This window comes from Cucumis sativus, chromosome 3 (assembly GCF_000004075.3).
Source record: "Cucumis sativus cultivar 9930 chromosome 3, Cucumber_9930_V3, whole genome shotgun sequence".
Classification (NCBI taxonomy): domain Eukaryota; kingdom Viridiplantae; phylum Streptophyta; class Magnoliopsida; order Cucurbitales; family Cucurbitaceae; genus Cucumis; species Cucumis sativus.
The window spans coordinates 38627077-38649402 of record NC_026657.2 but is presented as its reverse complement, the minus strand read 5'-3'; the positions used below and the strand labels follow the sequence as shown (position 1 = coordinate 38649402).

General features: G+C 32.0%; 2 protein-coding genes across 2 annotated transcripts; one reads left to right on the top strand and one right to left on the bottom strand.

Moving 5' to 3' along the window:
• Positions 1–2355: 2355 nt before the first annotated feature.
• Positions 2356–7747, bottom strand: LOC101216465. Its single transcript, XM_004136254.3, has 15 exons — positions 7385–7747; positions 6783–6910; positions 6514–6585; positions 6324–6437; positions 5669–5737; positions 5523–5579; positions 5380–5433; positions 5242–5304; positions 4494–4556; positions 3745–3909; positions 3495–3650; positions 3183–3263; positions 3024–3085; positions 2780–2900; positions 2356–2677 (listed from the first exon to the last, which is right to left on the bottom strand). The coding sequence occupies exons 1-14, from the start codon at positions 7566–7568 to the stop codon at positions 2822–2824; spliced, it is 1347 nt and encodes a 448-aa protein (XP_004136302.1). The 5' UTR covers positions 7569–7747; the 3' UTR covers positions 2356–2677; positions 2780–2821.
• Positions 7748–11930: 4183 nt separating this feature from the next.
• LOC101216220 lies at positions 11931–21986 on the top strand. The gene is made up of 19 exons (XM_004136253.3): positions 11931–12174; positions 13058–13132; positions 13272–13499; positions 14030–14116; positions 14262–14351; positions 14442–14568; positions 14893–14984; positions 15629–15797; positions 15910–16031; positions 16678–16806; positions 16912–17010; positions 17091–17148; positions 17231–17306; positions 17388–17517; positions 18262–18419; positions 18607–18679; positions 18760–18951; positions 20661–20754; positions 20892–21986. Exons 2-19 carry the CDS (start codon positions 13058–13060, stop codon positions 21788–21790), a joined length of 2898 nt encoding a protein of 965 aa, XP_004136301.1. The 5' UTR covers positions 11931–12174; the 3' UTR covers positions 21791–21986.
• The last annotated feature ends 340 nt before the right edge of the window (positions 21987–22326 follow it).

Sequence of the window (22326 nt, the reverse complement as noted above, 5' to 3'; positions counted from 1 at the left end):
GTTGTTCTTCTGTTGAATTGCGTTCTTCTTATAATCCAAATGCTTATCACTTAAATTTTGATGAAGAAAATTGGGATTCTGAGCCTGATAATCTTTCCAGATCTTTCTCTGCTCGTTTTGCTGATCCTTCAATTGTTTCAAGAAACTTGAGATTGTTGGATTGAAACTTATTGGTAATCTTATGGGTTTTGTGTAATTTTTGTAACCCATTTTCCAAATTCCAAATGATTAGTTCTAAGTTGTGATTATGTGTTTGTTTCAATGAGACTGAGTTTGTGTTCTGTTTATACTTTTCTCTAAATAGAAGAAAGAAGAAGAAGAAGAGGAATATACTTTGTTGCAAATTACTGGAAAGATTTCAAAGTTTATTCATTGTTTTAGCTGTAAGTAAAGCAAGATTTTCCATAGAATTTCTTTGAAAAAATTTAGCGCTTTAGTAACTATTTGGTTTCATTCGTCAGTTTCTAAGTTTGTTGAATTCCTCTCATTTGTTAGTTTCGAAATCAGTTTTCCAACTATATCAATATGGAATCTAACTATAAAAGAGTAATATTTGGTTTAAAATTTTGAAATCTTTTAAAATATCTTCTCTTCCCCAAACGAACTCGGATCAATCTCTTTTTTATCTTCGACTAACTACCTATGATCCAGTTAGACTCAATTTTTTCGTCTATCATGTTTATGTGTTGTTTTAAAACCCAAGTCTTTTATTTTTAATTGAACTAAAATATAAGGTAATAATATGTATATATGTATAAAAATTACCAAACATGACTTTTAAAGTCCATTTTTATAATGATGAGTAAATTTATATATCTAAAATAGTAAACATTAACAAGCTCATCTGTCGATATATTTTAGATGACAAAAGGTATGTATTTAAATCTTCAATTTTAAATTGTATTTAATAAAATATTTTAAATATATATATAATTAGGACTTTTTAAATGTATTAAATATTAGGTGGATAGACTTTATCTGCCAACTGCTGGAATAAAAAAAAAAAAGACACATTTCGCAAATTGGCATTTGAATATTTGAATATCTATTTTGTATTCGTTTTTATTTTACAATTAATTCCAAAAGTAGTTTGAAGTTAACTTGCTATCTAACTTCATTAAATAATTACAATAATTATACGAAATTTTACTATATTTTATAAATATTTCAACAGTTTCATCATTTATTTGCTATATCTTATAAAAAATGTTGTCTCAAAAGCTAATTTTTTTTCTCTTTTAACTTAATTTGGTGTATATTGGAGGCTCAGGAATAATTGAAGTAAAACAATGAGTTGATAAACAATAATTGTAGAAATCAAAGCAATTTAAATTTGATGAAAAACTAAACTGTAAAATCATTAGGAAAAATAATATAACAAAGAATCTTTATGTATTTATAGATATGTTGGCATTGCCATAAGTCTATGAGAGTCAAATTTAGAAAAGCTGATATTTGAATTGAATAATTGGTAGCCATTTTTTGACCATCAACCATAGCCACCAATGGAATATGCAACATTCAACTTCAAATGTCAAACCTTTTGTGCATATATATATATTTTTTTATTGAAGGTTTACCCCTTAAAATTCTTCCCCACTAGACCATGAAATTAGTTCATACACAATCAACAGGCTCTAATTTAAAAGAAAAAAAAGAGCTTAGATGATAAATTGGTTTAAGAAAAACGTTTAAATTTAATGGTTAATCTATCCTTAATTTGTATAATTATAAAAACTACAAAAATACATTCACTAGCTACTGTTGTCATACTCTGTCAATCACTACCAAGTAATGAGTTATTTTGGTTAAAATATTATATTAAAAAACAATTTATTTGTATGTATTATTAATAATTAAAAAGTTTAGGAATAGAAACATTTCTTGAGTTAATTTAAACAATTAAATAGATTATAATTAAATAATGTATTTATTTTGATCAATTAATATATAAAAAATAATAGTATTGTTTTTTTCTCCTTTCCTAAAGTACCGTTAAAGTTCCAAATGTTAGAAAATAATAATCGATATGTCACCTTCTCAATTTTCATACAATTAATTCTAATATCAAAATAGTTAATTAAATTATAGTTACTATCATATTTATATTTTAAAACGATGTGAACTTCAAAATATGTTTTTAGTTTAACCGTTGTAGAAAAAGTTTTAATTTATTTTGTTTAGATTTGGAGAGAAAAAGTCATTCAAGATTAAAAAAAAAAAGGTTCATCCTCATCCTTCAATTATTGTATTGCATAATTTATCGGCATCTCCAATTTTAATATTTCTTTGAGAACTAAATGTGAGATTGTTCCGATATAAAAATATAAGTGCAAATGCACGTGGTAATACACGAGTAGATAAAGTGCAACTTTCTTATAGAGAAATAATGTTACATGAGTTTAATCTAAGGAGTTGGTAGTTAGGACGAACAATGCAAACAACTCGACTCGAATCAAATGAAAGCAACAACCTATTTTACATTAACTTGTATGGGACTATAGGCTTTGACTATCTCCTGATTTAATCATAACGGAGTAACATAACAATGGGACTAAAAAGCTATCACAAAAGATGAAAGAATAATGAAGCTGCAGGACTTTTTAAAAGAACAAAAATTTAAATATTAGTTTATGGCCAAGAAGACACTCAATAACCACAATGGCTCCCGTGTGAACTGCATCGACAATTCAAGACCAAAACAAACAGATTCAGATGACAATGGTCAAGTTGGTATTATAGAATATTAGTTTTAGATTTAGGAATGATCAAATCGAACCTCAAAATGATCTCACTAGAGCTTGACAAGTAACATCATACTCTACTTGTCAGAATGCCCCCTTTTACCCTTACGACGTGCATGGTGGCCGGTGTTTCGAGTAGGTTTCTTTGTTTTCTTCCTGCAAGTGACAAGGAAACTTGAGTTATTCATCTATAAGAAAGAACCATTTTCAATTATACATTATATCCACATATGAGCAGTTAAAGTTGTATTGACATGGAACTTTCTGAGTGATACTGACCAGAAAAGGGCAGAGATCATATTGAACAGAAAAATAATAGGAAGAGCCAATATAGCAGAAGCCTGCAGCAATTTGATTGGAATTCAAAGTTAGAGAGATGAAAGGATATGGCAGAAAAAAGAAGAAACCAGTTCAAATTGAGCAACATAAAATGCATACCGCAAACCATTCCAACTCTCTAGTCGCGAGTGGCTTGGTCAATTCATGTTTGTTGAGAGTCTCTTTAACAGTACCTTGAACCTTAAGAAAACAAATAATAGCTTATTTGTAGTTAAAAAGATTACAAATTTTTAGGGTAAAATAAAACCTAGGCAAGAATGTAAGGACTTTGAAGTACATAAGCCAGCAAATCAGTTACCACAGGCCATTTTTTTAAAATTTAAACTGCTTTCATTGACAAAAAAATGAAAGAACCAGTCCATATATATTCTGCAGTTAGAAAAGAAGTGGGGAAGAATGCTCGGAGTGTACCTTTTGATGATATACAGCCGCAGATTCTAGAAATTTTCCATATCCACGAACTAATTTCTTTGTATAGGGCTTCAGGACCACCCTAACCTTTTCTACGTGGGGTTTCGTGACGGTAGCAACTTGATCAATATATGGCTTGCTGAATTTCTTAACTTCCTGCCACCAAAACGAGAAAAACGAGGATTTTTTTGCAGTGAATAATAGCTATTTGCATTTAGGGTAGAAAAATGATACGGTACAGACAACGTACCAGATAGTACGGACTAATGGCTTCTTTAGATTTAACTGCATAAGGAGTTATCACACTCTTTGATGTTTGATAAAATTCTACAGTTTTTGCAGTTAGTGTCTCGACGTGTGGTTTAACATTTGTTTTTACTACCAACCATCTTTCCTTCACGATAGGGATATATTTCTGCAAGCAATGTGACGGAAAATGAGAGAGCAATCCACTTCAGGAAGAAATATCGTCAGAAGAAACTTCATACAAGAAACATCAACATAAGCCAGCAGGAGCCTAGTAACAAATCTGTTTACCCAAGGGCCCATAAAAAGGCATTGACAAACAGAAAGATTTGGATCTGAATCACATCTCCTTAAAAGTTAGAAGGATTCTTCGATGCAATCATTTTCACTAAAAGACCAGGACCTTTACTCCCTCATACTCGATAATGACTCCTCGATTGGAAAATGGTTCCTGGGACAACAATCCCGGAACTTTTCACCCAAAGGAACCTAAGAGAAGATGGAATTGATAGAAAGGGGCATATCCAAAGAAGAATTTTTTTAAAAAAATCTAGGAACTCAGTCATTCATGAATCACCAATACCCAAGATCAATATACAGCTTGCTGAATTTTTTGCCAGAAGGAACCTAAGATAATTTTTTTTTTAAATCTAGGAATCATTGATGAAATCCAGACGTCATTAATTGAGAAACCATGTCAATGTCCAAGATGTCTAAGCACAAAAATGTGGAAAAGGAAATCTAAAGCCTTACTATTTTCACTGTTTTGACATGGGGTTCGGCCCATTTTGCTGCTTGTGCCGTCTTATCTGAAGCCTGCAACAAATTTGAAACATTAGTTAGTTAATAAATTCAAAGTCAAAGCACGATAAGGCACAATAGTCTTAGAAGGTTCACATGCAAGGGATAGGAAAAAACAGTGACTTTTTATTTTTGGTGAGGGACACTCTATAGACAGATACTACATAAAGAAGAGAAAGCATCGTTGTGGTAGAAATATGAAAAATAAAATCCTAAGCAGAAAGAATTTTGCATTTAGGCTTAGTAATATTTTTTCTTGGGTTCATAAAGAAGACATAACCCTTATTGTTACTTTAAAATAATGAAAAAGTTTGAAGGCCCAGGGCTTCGGGATTTAGGGCTTCACAGAAGAGGTGTCTTATTTTGTGCACCCAAACCTACATTTTGTGTCTAAGAGAAAGTTTTGAAACACTCCATATACATACATACATGATACATATATATATATAAAAGAGGGAAAACACAAAACAAAAGAGAATAAACAGCCAACAAGTCAAATTAATCAGATTTCACACACGCTAACTAAATTAGCAGATCCTAGAGCTCATAAGACATAACCTAACTCCACCTAAACTTTGACCCCAACCAACTCAGTGAAATCAAAGATCGAAAAGGAGGGGAAAGGGGAGAAAAGAAGCCACCGTTAACATTTTTTTCTGGTCAAAATTGTTTGAAGGAAGTGAAGCTAATATAATAGTACCTTCTGAATTACTACATCAATTGCAGGTTTTGCATGTTTGTTCCAATGTGTTTTGATCAAAGACTGCAAAGGAAGGTAAACCTTCAGAACTCTTAGCCCATAGGAGTAACAATTAGGAGATGTGAGCACTACCATTACCTGAAACTGGTCATAATGTGAAGCAAGCCAAGGTGGGAGCCACGCACCATGAACCTGCTGACGAACTAAAATTAGCATGCTCCTTACCATTAAAATTTGACCTGACATAGCATCCACCACTCTATATTATTCAAACACATTACCTCTGTCAACTCTTTAATTCTTGTAGCTGCCTCAAATTTTGCCTTCCTCATCTCTTCCTAATTATTATTAAAAAAAGAAAGAATTTGCAACAAAACATCACTGTCGGCTGTCTATATTAATAAAGTTCAGAGGCATCATGAAGTACCTTGGAGACTTCAAGAGCCCGTTCAGTCACACGAATTTTGCTCTTCTGTTCTTCATGAATCTTCTGGAGCTGTTAAAGTCAAAATCCAAGTCAGAAAGAATAAAAGCAATACTACAATAACTCAGAAAGATGGTTTGAAAAGAAAAAATTGCATCCTATTACAGATAACGCTTCCTAGAAGTTTATAGTAGGGAATCTGGCTCTGCTTAACCAAAGTTTATACACTTAACGGATTTGAATTTTCTTTTACAAACACAGTAGCCGCAATGACCATGCATCTAATAGAACAAAAGTCTTGCATTTGACATTTAAGAATCTGTTAAGAAAAAAATGTCAGAAAAATGATAAAAATCTAAATCTAATAATACTTTAATGACATTTGAATGAAGCCTGCGTAGTGAACCATTCTTTAGGATAAAGGATATGCCATAACTATCAGTTCAATTCAACAAAAACCAAGGAAATACTAGGGAAGCACCAATGATAAAGTGTTTGTGGTGTAGCAGAGAAAAAAAAGCATTTGCCATACTACATGCCAGACAGTAATTACATTCAAACAAAGTTATTATCATGATGTTACATATATTGAAGCTACAAAAACCATCGGCCTGAAAAACCAGCAGTAAGAGAAGAAACCAGTGAAATAATTTCTTACACTCTCTAATCTTAAACTGGCTTCAAGTGTTTTCTTCTCAGCTTCATTTGCTAGAGTTTCCCAGGATTCTTTCTCTCCATTCAGTATCTCCAATTGCCTTTTGAGATCATCGACCTGCAGAAGAGTGGTGCTTCATTAAAAAATAATAATAAAAATACAATGATAAAAAATATTGATTTTCATTTCTTGCCTGTCTTTCTAATTCATGAGCACGTGAATATGCCTTTCCAACCTGCTCCTCAGCATCTAATTTCCCCTTTTTCTAAGCACGATAGTAGATTACAAAATTTCAGCATTTGAGTGAAGCATTGCATATGGGTTTTCAGAGATAATTATAGCAGCAAGATAAAAAATGTATCAGAGGTTGAGTATTAAACCATTCTAAAGGACTAAACTGGTGCTGCTTGAGTATTAAACCATTCTAAAAGACTAAAAGACTAAACTGGTGCTGCTACAAACCTGAAGAGAAGCAATCTCACTTTCAAGCAACGAAATGCTATCTAGCTTGGCAGTGATGACTTTTTCCTTCTGAGCTATTACCTCGTCCCTTCTCTTCAATTCTTGGTTTTTTACATCAAGGTCGGATTCTTCAGCATTGAGTAAAGTCAACCGTGGACAACCAGAAAAAAAGAAGAAGCAAAAGAACAACAGGACACGAATTTAGATTTTGAGAAATCTTCCCAAAAAGTAAAGGCACAAGTACGACTAGCAATCATCAGAACCAGATTTCTGGGTATAGCAGAACCACACAAGTTGAGAAACCATTAACTTCGAAAATTCCTATACCGCTTACTGTCGAAAAACTTCAAAAACAACTTCACAGTAGATCTATCTTTCAGATACAGATAAATGCAGCACAGAGGTGTCTTTAATCACCCACTTCGAGATAATATGAAATTATCGATCCCATTACTCTAAAAATTATACTCGTATGAACTAGCCTACATTCCCCATGCAATTAGATTTCCCTCCCACTTATTTTCATTCTTGCTAATGCTTCCTCCGGAATAAAAAAAACCATAAGAGACAATAGCACGAGTTAAGAATAATCGATATCTAACCAAGCTTTTGGATCTTGAACTTGAGCTGGTCCAATTCGAGCTTCAAATCAGAAAACTCTGAATCATCCGATCTAACGACTTCAACTATATGCTGCGCCTCTACATCAAGCGATTCATCGGCGCGAAGCTGCGTGAAGACTAGGGCTAGAAAAAGTGATAGAATGGCGAGCTTTGAGATCGCCATGGAAGCTCAAATCTCAGCACAGAAACTCCAGAGGAAGGGATAGATGATGAACAGACTCTTTGAATTTCAGAGCTGAAATTTGAAACTATGCCATTTCTATCGACTCTTTATTTTCTCGTCGTCAACCACAATACAATTGTCAATGGATTTTATTTTATTATATTCTCATCGTTTTTAGTAAATAAATTATTTTAAACAAACCATTTTCAATTAAAAACTTTATAAATGTTTTAAACATTATTTCAAAATTTTTAATTTTTTTAATACGTGGAAGTTAGCAAATTTTACAAAATATTTATAAACTATAACAACCAACGCTTGATAAGAAGTGATATTTTTTCCGCGCATTAATAGCGAAAAGTCTATAAATTTTTAATAGACACCATAAATTTTGATAAATATTTAATTTATTTTATTATTTTTAAAAATACAATTTAAATTAATCTACCACTCATACATAAAATGATAACATACAATTATAATAAGCACTTTTTTCTATTCATAATCATTTTTTTAACATTCAAAAAATAAATCAACATATTGAAAATCTTGAAAAAAAAACATTTACTTTTAAAATGGTAAAATATATGGAATATTTACCCTATGTAGAAAAATAGGGTGCGATTAATTTTTGTTTTTTATGGGTTTTAAATAGTCTTAAAAAAATATCTTTCTTCCTTTTTGCACCTTCTCGTATGTTCCTTTCTCTTCTTTTCTCTTTCTTTTCTAGTGTAAAATCGTATATTCTCTTTAATTTTCATGAGATTGAATAGTTTTCTTTAGTGTTGTATTGTTAACAAAAAAGAAAAAGAAAAATTACTATTTGGTTCTAAAAAAATAATTATTTATCATACCATCGGTAGATCAATTATTCAGATTTCCATTCAAAAAAAATTATCATTTATTTGTTCTTGGTATAGTACGATATATGATAATTTGAATATTTGTTACTTTAGATATATGATAATTTGAATATTTGTTTCTTTGGTTGAGTTTATAAAATTGAACTACACTCGTTAATAGTTAAATATAGTTAAATAGTGAAGACTCATTTATTAAAGTGATTATTTTGTTTCAAAATTCAAAATTTTTATTTTTATCATTTAAGTTCTTAGATTATTTTGTTGTATATTTTTTATAATTCAACATATATTGGTAGAGATTGAAACCTCTAGTTTCTTAGTCAATATCGATTATTTAATTAACGAAACCCTATTTAAATCAGTCTTTATTATATTTATTATTTATTTTTAAATTTGAGGACTAACAATAACTTAGTTTTATGATAATTAATACATAGTTCAAATTCTCACTCAAAAAATTCAAGGGGAACCCTTCACTTTATTACTTTTATTTTACTTCAAGTTAGATAACTTATTTGGGTGCATCAAAGTATCTCCAAAAGTTTAAAGAAAATAAATTGGGATGTAAATAGTTTCCAATAACAATAATAATCAATCAACAATATATAATAGTTATGATATGTTTTATATTGGAGGTGGGGATTCTATGATACAAAAATACAATTTTTTTATAAAAAAAAATTGTCTAAACGGTGTGTTATCGATTTTTATTGTAAGTATAAAAGTTGGAATTATTATGCTTCAGATTTTGTTAAATTTTAAACATTATATTTTTAATATGTTTATTACAAATTTTTTTCACTAGTTTTTGTTTTTGGTTAGCACTTTTATTATAAATTTTAAAAACATATCCTTATATCATATTTACCTGCACTAAAATTATTTAATCTATTTCAATAAAAATTAAAAAAAAATCAGATTTATTAAAAGGACAAATACTAAAATCAGATTAATATTTTAAGTAGTGACAATTATAATTGATAGCAATTTTAATAACAATAATTAAGTATATATAACGTCATAAAATTTTAAAAATATTGAAAAGTCTATTAAACTAATTATAATGTTATTTTAATAGATTTTGGTATAGTTAATCTTTTTTAAAATATTGATATATGATTATCTTGAATTTAATTGTATGTATATAAAATGGGTATCTGTAATCGATGGTCATTTGAAAAATAATAATTAAAGATATAATAACATTTAAAAAAATTTGTAAATATAGCAAAATTATCGCGGATAGAATTGTATCGTTGATAAACTCGTATAATCTATTAATGATAGACTAATATTTACAAGATAGTGCACCGGTGATAGACTTTATCATTAATATAATTATTTATAAATTTTTTAAAATATTGTTATATACTTAATTTTTTGAATCTAATCGTTAAATTTGTAATTATTCTCGTGTAAAAAAAAAGTGGACTTGACCGGTGAGATGACCCGTAATTATTCTCATATACACGCACAAAACGTTGGGAGGTGGATATTTTTCTTTTTAATTTTTGAAACATCATATGTGGATATAATAACGAAAATAATTGTGGCCATTTCTTTTTCTTATCTCTTTTCTGTTTTCTTGTTTTATATTAAACGAAATATAAGAATAAAAGGCAAAAAGGTAAAGTAAGGAGTTTTGTTTTTTTTCCTTTTCTATTTTAGCTAAAGTGTGACAAAAAAATCCAAATCCTTAAATTTTATATTTCAAAATTTACGATTTTATTAGTGAAATACGAATTTTGTTTCGGTTAATTTCCTATGTTTCAAATGTTAAAAATATAAAAAAATTATCAGTTAAGTAATATTTTTTTTTCTAAAATAAATATTATTAAATAGATATCTTTATGTTATCTATCTTACCATCTTAAAAATGACTAATGGGAATAAATAATTTTCTTTTATGATAGCTGCAAAAATAGTATATAATTATCATCATTTCTAGCTTAATAAAATAAAATAAATAGCAAATAATTAATAAATAATAATGGTTCTTAAAATGCAGTTAATTGTCTTTAATAATCTGGAGGTATATACTTAATCAGAATTAAACATATATTTAAATTGGTATAATTTGAAATTAAACACACACATATATATTAGCGACTTTATAACATACCAAAATAAATCAAACTATTCACAAAACATAACAAAATAATATAAATTATGTATAATGAGTTAGAATATATCAAAATAGACTATTACACGTGTCTATTGTAATATTATACTATGATATTTTGTTATATTTATAAATATTTGTAAGCAGTTTTATCATTTAAAACAATTTAAATTTTATACGATGGAGGGCATTAAAATCAAAGGTTAGGGATAACTATCACGGTTACCAAAAAATTGACAAAATAAACCAATATTTGGTTGAGAGATATGGCATGAGGTTAAAGGTTTTAATTCGTTTGCTTTGCATGTAAATTTGAGTATAAGAGAGAAAAGAGCATAGATGAAGTTTGTTGTCCAATTGGATATTTATGAGATGGCACAACTTCAAAGCTATAAACAAGCATTCCCACAATAACCAGACATTAAAGATTACATGATCATTTATTTCGATTCGATTCGATTCTTCTGACAACAGTTTAAAACATTTTAAGAAAAACACTTTCAAACATGCTCAATTCATTCATTTTAAACCAAAGGCAATAAAATTTACTAGACAATGTTATAATTTTTACTAAAGATGAGAAATAAAATAAGTAACGTAAAATCCTACATTTCAATTGAAGAAGGATGCAACAAGAGTGAAGATTTGAAGACAAATACTCGATGAAGACACATTTTCAATCTACCATGTCCATGTCTTAACTTTAATGTAGCTTTGCGTCAACTATAAATTTGCTATTCGAAATCAAACGACTTATGTTATACAAGAATCATGAGATGAAATCAAAGATTGCAGGCAAAGTTATAATAAAGCGAAAAGAATCATACAATCAAATGTCAAAACACAAATTCAAAAGTAAATCAAACACACATCACCAAAAACAACCCCACTCGAAAACAAATGTACAAAGAAAAAAAAGAAACATATGGAATCTTTTCAATAAAAATTCAAAATCTATCTAAAACAACAAACAAAAATCTAAAATCCTACAACATTACTAACCAAAATAAGATTTATTTTCTTGAAATTTAGACAATAGACTTTCTAATTCCAACCCAAAATTGCTGTGAATTTACCTAAAAAGAAAAAACCAAACAAGCATTTCCCAAAAATGTTTTCCTTTTTATTTTTTTTGGGTGTTTCCCCAAAATGGTATAATCGTACGGCGAAGGGACGGTCCACGTACCTCTTTCAATATTTTCCACATAAGGAGATAACTATATTCACACTCCAAGGCACCTTGGGTCCCAATATTCCACGTAAGCAGCCACGTGTGGATCAACAGGCCACGTGTTCATTGATGATTGGAGGTAAATTATTGCTATAAATTTGAAAAAGTTTATTTTTCTTAAAAAAAAAAAAAAAGTTAGGTGATCGAATTGCGAACACCGTCGCATTATTACCGAAGAAAAGGAAGGGGAAGAAAACTCTAATTCAAGACGAGAAGGAAAACGACAACTGAAAACGACGAAATCAGAATCGAATTGCGAAATTTCGATCTCTATTTCGTTTGATTCTGCACAGTTCTTCCTCTTGGAGAACTCTTTTATCGATACTTTTTGTTTTTCTCCCTGTTCATCTGATTTAATCTCATCCAACGAAGTTCCGACTCATATCTCAGGTTGGTGATGATTTTTCTCGCTGTTTTTTTTTTTTTGATGATGTTAAGCATGAGTGTACGGCATGCATGTAATTGGAAGCTGGGATTGTGAGGATTATCATTTTTTATCAATTGCATGTTTGAATTTGATGTTATTTGTTAGGGTGTTATCCTGTGATTCTCAAAATCTCTGTTGTCGCTGACAGAAGTGATTCTTGTTTGTTGAATTTGATACTTTCTAGGTAGTTTCATAGTTTTCTGAAATGTTAATGTATGAAGTCATTACGTGAAAAGTGATGAGCGGTGCTTAATATAGTTGAAATTGGAGAAAACAAGGTGGCTTAACTTATCGCGTAATGGATGGTACAGTGTTATTATTCCTTCCAGTTTCTTTATTTGCTCGCCGCTTAGAGGATTGAGCTTCTGCTTCTGACTCTGAGTCTGTCGGATGAGCAACTAAAGATGATTTTGGGTCGTTTGATAGTTAAACTAAGAATTACCATCGAAATGGACGACAGTTGCAAAGATCATTTTCTAAGTAGCATGCAGGCTGCAACTCCCGACAGTTATCAGGATTCAGTTAAATTCATTTATTACAGGATTTCATCATGAAGTTTCTATCACCGTTCTAAGACAGTGCGAACTAGAGCAATCGTTTGATAGTTAAACTAAGAATTACCATCGAAATGGACGATGGAGGTTTATTGACGAACTTTCTTCAGGCATTCCAATTTAAAGTTGCAAAGATCATTTTCTAAGTAGCATGCAGGCTGCAACTCCCGACAGTTGTCAGGATTCAGTTAAATTCATTTATTACAGGATTTCATCATGAAGTTTCTATCACCATTCTAAGACAGTGCGAACTAAAGCAATTGTTGTCTTCTTCTTGACCCGATTCTCTCAGATGGCATGGGGGAACATCTACAGAAGAAGAATGAAAGTGTTCACTCTGGCTTTAGTGATTTACCTGGATTATAAGGTAAAGTTCCTTGATCCCTCTCCACTGTTTTCATCAAACTAGAAACAAGTTCACCTGCCTTTTTTTGTTTATTTCATTTTTATAATTAATAATTAACAATTAATTAATTTTAATTTTAATTTTGTGGGTCTTTCTGAAGGCATTAGAACAAAGAGAGAAGTGGATTAGTAAGTCTAAACGAGCAGCCTTATGGGAAAAAGCACACGAACGCAATGCAAAGCGCGTATTGAGTTTGATAATAGAGTTGGAAGGTTTGTGGGTGAAATTTGGACAGTATTTATCTACTCGAGCAGATGTTGTCCCTGAGGCATACATACGCCTCCTCAAACAGCTACAAGACTCTCTCCCTCCTCGCCCTTTACAAGAGGTTATATTTTATGCTTTTTATTTTTGTGAAAGAGAAGAAAACTAATTCATGAATCATAGATAGTTATATGAGACAGACCTTTGATAGCTACCATGCTTATTCTAATCACAATTTGATCGAGGTAGGGTTAGGGTATTTTAGGTGAATTCCTAGGTTAGTCCCTTTTACTATCCTTGTGTATTCTACACCTTATCCTTCTAATAAGATTCATAAACTTGATTCGGGGAGGATTATCTCCTTTGGTCCATTTAGGTTACATCACAATTTCTCAATTAAACATGCTTCATTTCCCTTTTGGTTGTAATATTTATTTGCCTGTCCAATAAATCTTTGCCAGCAAAAGGTTTTCAAACATTTCAAATCCTTGATGCAACCGTACTGTTTCTTATCATGAAATGGTGGGGAAGCTATATCTTCTTCAATTCTTTTTACAGCTTCCTATGTTTTTGGCAAACTAAAATTCAGGACCTTATAGCATTATTTCTCAGATTTCTAATTGGCATGTTAGTGATACTTGTTTTCTATGGCAGGTTCGCCAGACCATACAGAAAGAGTTGGGGAAACCAACCACTGATATATTTACAAACTTTGTGGAAGCACCCTTAGCAACTGCATCTGTAAGAACCTCTTACCCTAGACAGTTGTTACTTATAGGATAGAGATGAGTCACTAGATTAGTTTCACAATTAGTAGATATTTTATTTCAAGTGTAGGATTTGCAAGTTAGACAGTTCCCTTATTTATTGCATTTAATTCCGTCAGATAGCCCAAGTGCACCGAGCAACTTTCCTTGATGGAAGGGAGGTGGTTATCAAAGTGCAACATGAGGGCATAAAGACAGTTATATTGGAGGTTAGCATGTTCTGTAGACTTTAAGACGTTTGATCAAGACATTTGTTGAGCCTTCTGTCCGATTGATCAGCATATGATGACTATTTGTAGGACTTGAAGAATGCAAAGGCGATTGTTGATTGGATAGCCTGGGCAGAGCCACAGTATGACTTTAATCCCATTATAGATGAATGGTGCCGAGAAGCTCCCAAAGAACTTGATTTCAATCTTGAAGCTGGTACCTTCTCTAACTTACTGTAAAAGATACTTTCCCTGTTGTTGCTGAGTGAAGGACTTTGTTATCCAGCATTGGTGCTTATCGTGCTGGGTAACACAGTCCTTCACCCTAAACCCTAAACCAAGATTTTATATTGTTTAGTGAAGTAATGCATCTTTTTCCAGTAAGCAGATAGAATACTTCTTTTACTATCTTTATTGCACTATAGCCTAAATGGCTAATTGGCCAAACTCATTATCATAGTTTACTTGTGTGCATCTATTCAATTCCAGGTCATGGCATTTAATTAAAATTAAAACCACCATTTTTTATTTTATTTTGTAGAGAACACGAGGACAGTATCTAGAAATCTTGGCTGCTCGGCTGGCGATAAAGGCCTTGGCACTGTGAATGTTTTTATTCCGGAAGTTGTTCAGGCAATTTCCCTACCTTATATAGCATATTTTCTAGAATGTTTCATTACCATTGAATCAGCATTTTATCATGAATATAATTAAGGATGTAGCCCTATTTGAAAGTAATTTGTAGGAAAATCTTATTTATTACAACATTAAGAGGCCAACATAAATAATAAATTAAAATATTTTATCGGTCAAGAGAGCTAAAGAACTATTGAGGAACTTCTCCATTAAGAGCTAAATAACTTATTTGAGATAAAAATTTCTTAAATTAGAAAGGTAAATTGCCAATCTGAGTTAGCTCAATAGGTAAGACACATTTTACTGTCTCAAGCCAACAGTTTGTTCTTTCACCCTTGCAATTGTTAAAATAAAAAAAAAGGTTGAAAAGTAGGAAACATTAATCATGTTGGAGGTTTCCCAATTGTATTTTTACCTTATTTGAAAATTTTCAAAGGATATATTTACATTTATGCCGCGCAAGTCTACAAGATCGAAACCATTATCGTAAGGATTGATCTTTGCTCATAACTTAGCAACAAACACTTCATGTATTTTCTCAGCTTTTGGAATGGAGAAGTTATTGCTTTACATAGTTCTGCACATGCATAATATTAGGTTGCTTATATAGTCAGCTGTTGTTCTGTGGGTTCTTGTGGCAGTCAACAGAGAAAGTTCTAATTTTAGAGTATATGGACGGCATACGTTTAAATGACTCTGCTAGTCTGGAAGCATATGGTATTGACAAACAAAAAGTTGTTGAAGAAATCACACGGGCTTATGCACACCAAATTTATGTTGATGGATTTTTCAATGGCGATCCCCATCCCGGTACATTAACATATATGTGCAGTCATTTGAATGTAAATAAATGTAGATTAAAAAAAACTTTAGCATCCCAATGCAATAGCTGTTTATGTGCCCCCTTTGGTACTTTGTGCAGGGAATTTTCTCGTCAGCAAGGAACCTCCTCATTGTCCAATTTTGCTTGACTTTGGGCTCACAAAGAAATTACCGACCACCATGAAACTAGCACTGGCAAAGATGTTTTTGGCCGCTGCAGAGGTTTGTATGACATTATTGTTTGAGTAAAATGTAAACAAAATTGAACTCTTAGATCTATGGTTATCTTTTAACATTTGATCCGTTCGTTTAGTTTAAATACAATTGTCAATTTAAAGTTCATCGTATGTCACTCTCTTAAGTGCAACATTGCAAGATTGAAGACTTACTGATGTTGACACTATGAATACGCAGTGTATTAAATTACATATTGTAAACAGCAAAGTGTCTGCATTTTACTCTTCAAATGTTGACAGTGTTTTGGTTTTACAAACTTATCTGAACAGTTTACTGCTAGTATGGTTGTTTATAACATAGCTTAGCCTTCTTACAGCCACAAAAACTTATCATCCCCCTCAATTTTTGAGTTCACAATTGTCTTTATCTGGTTATCTCCTAAAGTTTATCTTAGACAATTGAAAACATCTCATTTTGTTTGTGCTCAAATTCCTTAGCTTTCCTTAACTATATGTTTATCGAAGTTTATAGATATTACCCCCTTGATGCAGCTTGTTATAGTACTGGTTTATTATTGTTATTGTAAGAAAGTTGGTCAGAGAGAAAGTTGGTTTGTTGTTCCTCGTGTACCCTTTAATTCACATATTTTTCCTTGAATATGGAAGCGGTCTGTAAACATCTTCTTTGATAGGGTGACCATGTTGCTCTTCTATCTTCCTTTGCTGAAATGGGACTTAAGTTGCGTCTTGATATGCCAGAGCAAGCAATGACGGTGACAAATGTATTCTTTCGAGCGACAACTGCTGCCAAAGAATCACATGTAAGTGCATGCCAAGCTCCTGAAAGTCATGATCTCTGATATATTTCAACATGAGTCCTTTGAATAAATTAGGTTCATGTTTTTACTTCTCCAGTTATTTTGCAGGACACCTTTAGAGCTATGACGGAGCAAAGATCAAAGAATGTGAGAGAAATACAAGAAAAAATGAAAATGAATCAAAAGGAGGCTAAACGTTTCAATCCTGTAAGTTGATATAGCTTCTAATTGTTTCTATGGCATGCTTGTCTGTGTTTACATATGATGAGAGGCCATCTTTTATCCAGGTTGATGCATTTCCTGGTGATATTATAATATTTGCACGGGTCCTTAATCTTCTAAGAGGTATTCATTTAAACATGAACTGGTTTTAACTTACAACAGAGCATTTTATTTGTGTTCTCTGAAATTTGAGAGATTAATGTAGGTCTTTCTTCCTTGATGGATGTTCGCATAGTATATCTAGATATCATGAGACCGTTTGCTGAATTTGTTCTACAAGGGTGAGTGCTTTCTGGATGTTTGCATGATTAATGGTGCATCATCATCTTACATTCAGCTTGGTTTGATATTGGATGTTTCAGAAGTATTAGCAAGGAGCCAAACGTAAATGATCAATGGATCTGGAAAACACCTGTTCATTCTGATGTTGAAGCTAAGCTGAGACAACTCTTAATCAAGCTAGGGAATGAGGATAAAATACTTGGAATCCAGGCATGTGTCACGTCTTAAATATACATATACCATTGCATGACCGAACCATTTTCTAATATGTCAAAGTGCAGTTTAATGCAAAATGTCATCATGTATGTGCAAGTTTTCAGTTTTGGTAAATTTTTGTATATAATTATACAATGTTTTCGTATGACCTATTACATTCATTACATGCTAATGCTTGCACAGATATAGCATCCATCTTCGATTGGCCCTTAACAATTAGCTGTGTGCTTGGATTGGTAATTATTCAAAATCCAAATAGTAGCATGGATTATGGATCCTGAAAATTTATCCAAAGAATCGTTCAGTAGTATGTTGTTTCTTTCTTTCTTCTCTCAGAATTATACTATCAGTTGGTGTCTGCGTGTGTACATATATATAGTTGTATGTAATATACATGCAAGTAGATATGAACTTGTGGTAGAAGACTTGCAAAGGAATTTATTAGTTATTTTGATTACAGTTAAAACTTGAGATGTAACGCATTTAGGTAATCAATCCAGATTTGACTACCTGCTTGAGCTGGTTTACCTTTGCTTTTTGCGAGATAAGTTGATTAGGTTTCCAGATGTGCCTTTTTGGATAGTTAGGTTTAAAATTTTATGGCCAAGTAACAGTTGGGAGCTAGGTTGGTTCACGAACGATCTATTGTCCATAGCAATTAAAATCTGCTCTTCAGACATCACACATGCAATATTTACCACTTGTCTCTTCTTACTGAATTATGTACAATTCGCTTAGGTGTGTGCCTACAAAGATGGAGAGGTCATTATTGATACTTCTGCTGGGTTTCTGGGGAAATATGATCCTCGTCCAGTTCAGCCCGATAGTCTTTTTCCAGTGTTCTCTGTAACAAAGGGCATCACAGCTGGAATGTTGCATTGGCTAGTTGATAATGGGTAAGAACATAATTTATTACCAAGTTTAAGTGAGGGTTTCAAGTCCGTGTTCTGTCTTTGAAGTTAAAATGCTCCATGTCCTTTAATCTGTAGAATTTTGATTCTGTTTTATATTTATATCCTTCTGTCACGCTGTTTGGCTTCATTTATTAAAACTACTTTTTTCTTCGTGTGAATTGTCTCGAAGGAAACTTAACCTTGCAGAAAATGTTGCTAATATGTGGCCAGAATTTGGATCAAATGGTAAAGATATAATAAAGGTACAGTCTTCCTAAAAAGTTGTTTCCTATGTGATTGCAGTCTCACTTGACGTTTTTCTATTCTTTGATTTTATTTCTAGGTCTACCACGTGCTTAACCACACTTCAGGTCTTCATAATGCCTCGGTGGATGTTAGGGAAAATCCTTTGGTAATTTGTGACTGGGAGGAATGTTTAAATTGCATGGCTAATTCAACGCCAGAGACCGAACCTGGCCAGGAGCAGTTGTATCACTATCTATCCTATGGCTGGCTATGTGGTGGAATCGTTGAGGTAATGTGTTTCGTTTATTGACCTAAATTATTGGGGAATAAATCTATGCCAAGACTAGTCTATGCTAAGAAATCAAAGTTGGCTTGGATAATGATGTGAGTTCAAACCATGCAAGAATTTGTCAACAACTGCCAACAGTTAGGGAAAAATATGAGTTTGGTCCCTAGATTTCAAAACCTAATTTCTTGTTGGTTCATAGGTTTCAAGATGTTACAATTTTTTATACGAAAACTTTAGCAATTGAAATTAGAAATTCTCTTGGGTTGAGAATCCTCAATCACTAAAACCCCCAAAGCGATTAATTTTAACCCTAAGGATTGGGTTAGTCAGATTTCCAAGATCAAATACCTTGACACAAATAACAAACTTTTTAGCCTAAGATTCAAACACTCCACAAGATAGGATGGTGAATCCAACTAGAAAGTTCTTGACATGTAATTCAATGCATGAACTATAAAGATCAAGGAGCTCTTCTAGCTAAATTTGAAAGAAGCACAAAGGCCAAATTTGATTCATCGTAAAGCTTAACTTCTAAACAACCTAAAGACAACGCTTTAAATAGCTTTCCAATAAAAGAAAACCTAATATACTATAATAAAATAACAAAATAACCCATACTTAAATGTCATACAAAATGATAAAATTGGAAAAATACTAAAATTGCATTAAAAAACATAACATAAAATTGAATTAATAATTTGATGTCTTGATGATTTATATCACTTTTGACCCTTAAGTTTTAAGTTAGATCTCAATTTAATCCCTAAGTTTCAAAAGGTTACCATTTTACTTTTGAGATTTGAGTTTTGTTTCAATTTGGTCTCTACGATTCAAGATTCATATTTTTAATCTTGGTTTTCCACTAAATATCTTTAATTTTAATGTCTAATTAATTAAAAAGAATTAAATAATTGTTATTAAGTTTCACTACTTTTTCAACACTATTAAAATTAATTGAAAATTTCACTCTGTAATTATTTTAAATTAATTCATAGACACTAAGTCAAAAACTAAATGCGAGTATTTAGTGAAAATTGAGGTCAAAAGTGTACATTTAAGACTTAGGGACCAAATTGAAACAAGTAGGTAAAATTGCACCATTTTGAAATATAGAGACTAAATTAAAATTAATTCATTTTAATGGAATGGTCAAGGAAAATGAAATGACATTATGTTTTGGTGAACAATGTAGCTTCTCTAGAAAGGCTGATTGAAATCATTTGAAGTAATTTCTTGCAAATTTCTTCAGGAAAGATAGATGAAAAAGTTCATCTTAATCATTGTTGATTTTTTTTATTTTACAAAAGTTCATTTTTACCACTGCATTGAATTGAACTGTCAATTTACATTAAATTGAACTTAAATTTGAACAATTGGTAATATAGATTCTTACTTCATGTGTTTGTTTATCGATTGCTGCTCTTCACCAATTCTCTTAGCATTTTTTAATTGATATTTAGTCGTTTTCTCTTATTATGGGCACATTTTAAGGATAAATTGCAATCCATATTTAATCTTTGTTAACATTAATTAATTGTTTGGTAAAGAAAAGTCTATACTGGGTCAGCCAGGAGATAAGATTTATGGTGCTTGGTTCTCACTTATCCCGCAACATATTATCCATTTGTTTCTACTTTCCTGACTTTTGCATATAGCCTAAGATGGCTTATTTTTTGCCTTATTGGTTTTAATCTGCTAAAACAAAACAGAATGCAACGGGGAAGAAATTCCAAGAGATTCTTGAAGAAGCATTAGTTAAGCCACTCCATGTCGAAGGCGAACTATACGTCGGAATCCCTCCTGGTAAAACTTTACTACACATCCTCTCAATCTTTTCTTTCTTAACCTTACTTTTAACCAAGTTCATGATCAATACAATAGCTGGATTGCTTTAAGAGGACAACAAACTGTTGTTGAGCTTTTTTTAATTTTTACTTCAGGAGTTGAAACTCGTCTTGCAACATTAACACCAAACCTTGACGATATTCTAAAGTTCTCCGGGATCAGTCGTTCTGACTTGCCCTCCACCTTCCAGCCAGCCATGATAGCCCAGTTTATCACAACTTTAACACCTCTATTTAATATGCTTAATACTCGCCGTGCCATTATACCAGCCGCCAATGGACATTGCTCTGCTCGTGCATTGGCACGTTATTATGCAGCCTTGGCCGATGGCGGCGTGATACCACCACCACATTCCTCATCCTCCCAACCAGCTCTCGGAAGCCACCCTCACATCCCTAAATTCACTTCTGAGATTCCTAAGAAGCAGAAAGCTGCCAGAAGCAAGGACGTTGGTAACGTAAATAACAACCACGAAAAGAATTCAAGTTCCACCGAAACAGCTGAGAATAATAACATCTTCAGGACTACTAGCAATACTGGTTACACTAGACTCCTCAACGATAGCAGCAGCAGTAGCAATCTCAATGATCCCAGCACAAGAGTTGATACAAGGCATCCAAATGATGGAAATAAATTTGTAGGCAAAATATACAAAGACCCTAGAATTCATGATGCCTTTTTGGGTATAAGGGAATATGAGAATTACACCATTCCAAATGGGAAATTTGGTTTAGGTTTCTCAAGGTTGAGATCAGAGGATGGTTCTTTTATTGGGTTTGGTCATTCAGGAATGGGTGGATCCACAGGTTTTTGTAATATAGATCACAGGTTCGCCATCTCCGTAACCCTCAACAAATTGTCTCTAGGGGGTGTGACCGCCAGCATAATACAGCTCGTTTGTTCCGAGCTGAATATCCCGTTACCAGTAGAATTTTCCTCGCCTGGGATTTCTGATGGACAGCATAGTATAGTGGAAACTCCTTTGATTAACTGAGGATGAAAGAACAAAATTTTCCATAGTCATACAACTTATAATCTTTGATGTAACCCTCACTTATATAGCATTTTCATAATCTCCAAAGTTGTCTTATACCAAACTGTTACGATATCAAACGATTATATATATAATGCAGTAAGCGTAATGATAATATAATTAGTCAATAAGATGAAATTCAGAAACCCATTACTTATCTCTGTTGCTAACTTTGATGATCACTTCGTATCATAAATAAATCTTTTTGCCATATCCTTTTGCTTTCCTTTTAATTACCATTCAACACTCTTAAGTTACCCTTTTGAAGAATTCGAATAAAAGTTTGAACTGATTTAAACGTCATAGTTCGATACTTTTAGAGTCTTTTGGTGGATTCTTGACCATGATTCAAACAAAACTTTAACTTTCATTAAATCATACCCAAAATTTAAGCCTTTTCAAATCTTACGTAAATTTTTCTTCAATGAAAAGAAGGAGAACGAAAAAGGTGGGAAATATTATTGGAGTAAGAAAGGTCAAAAATTGAGGTAGAAAAA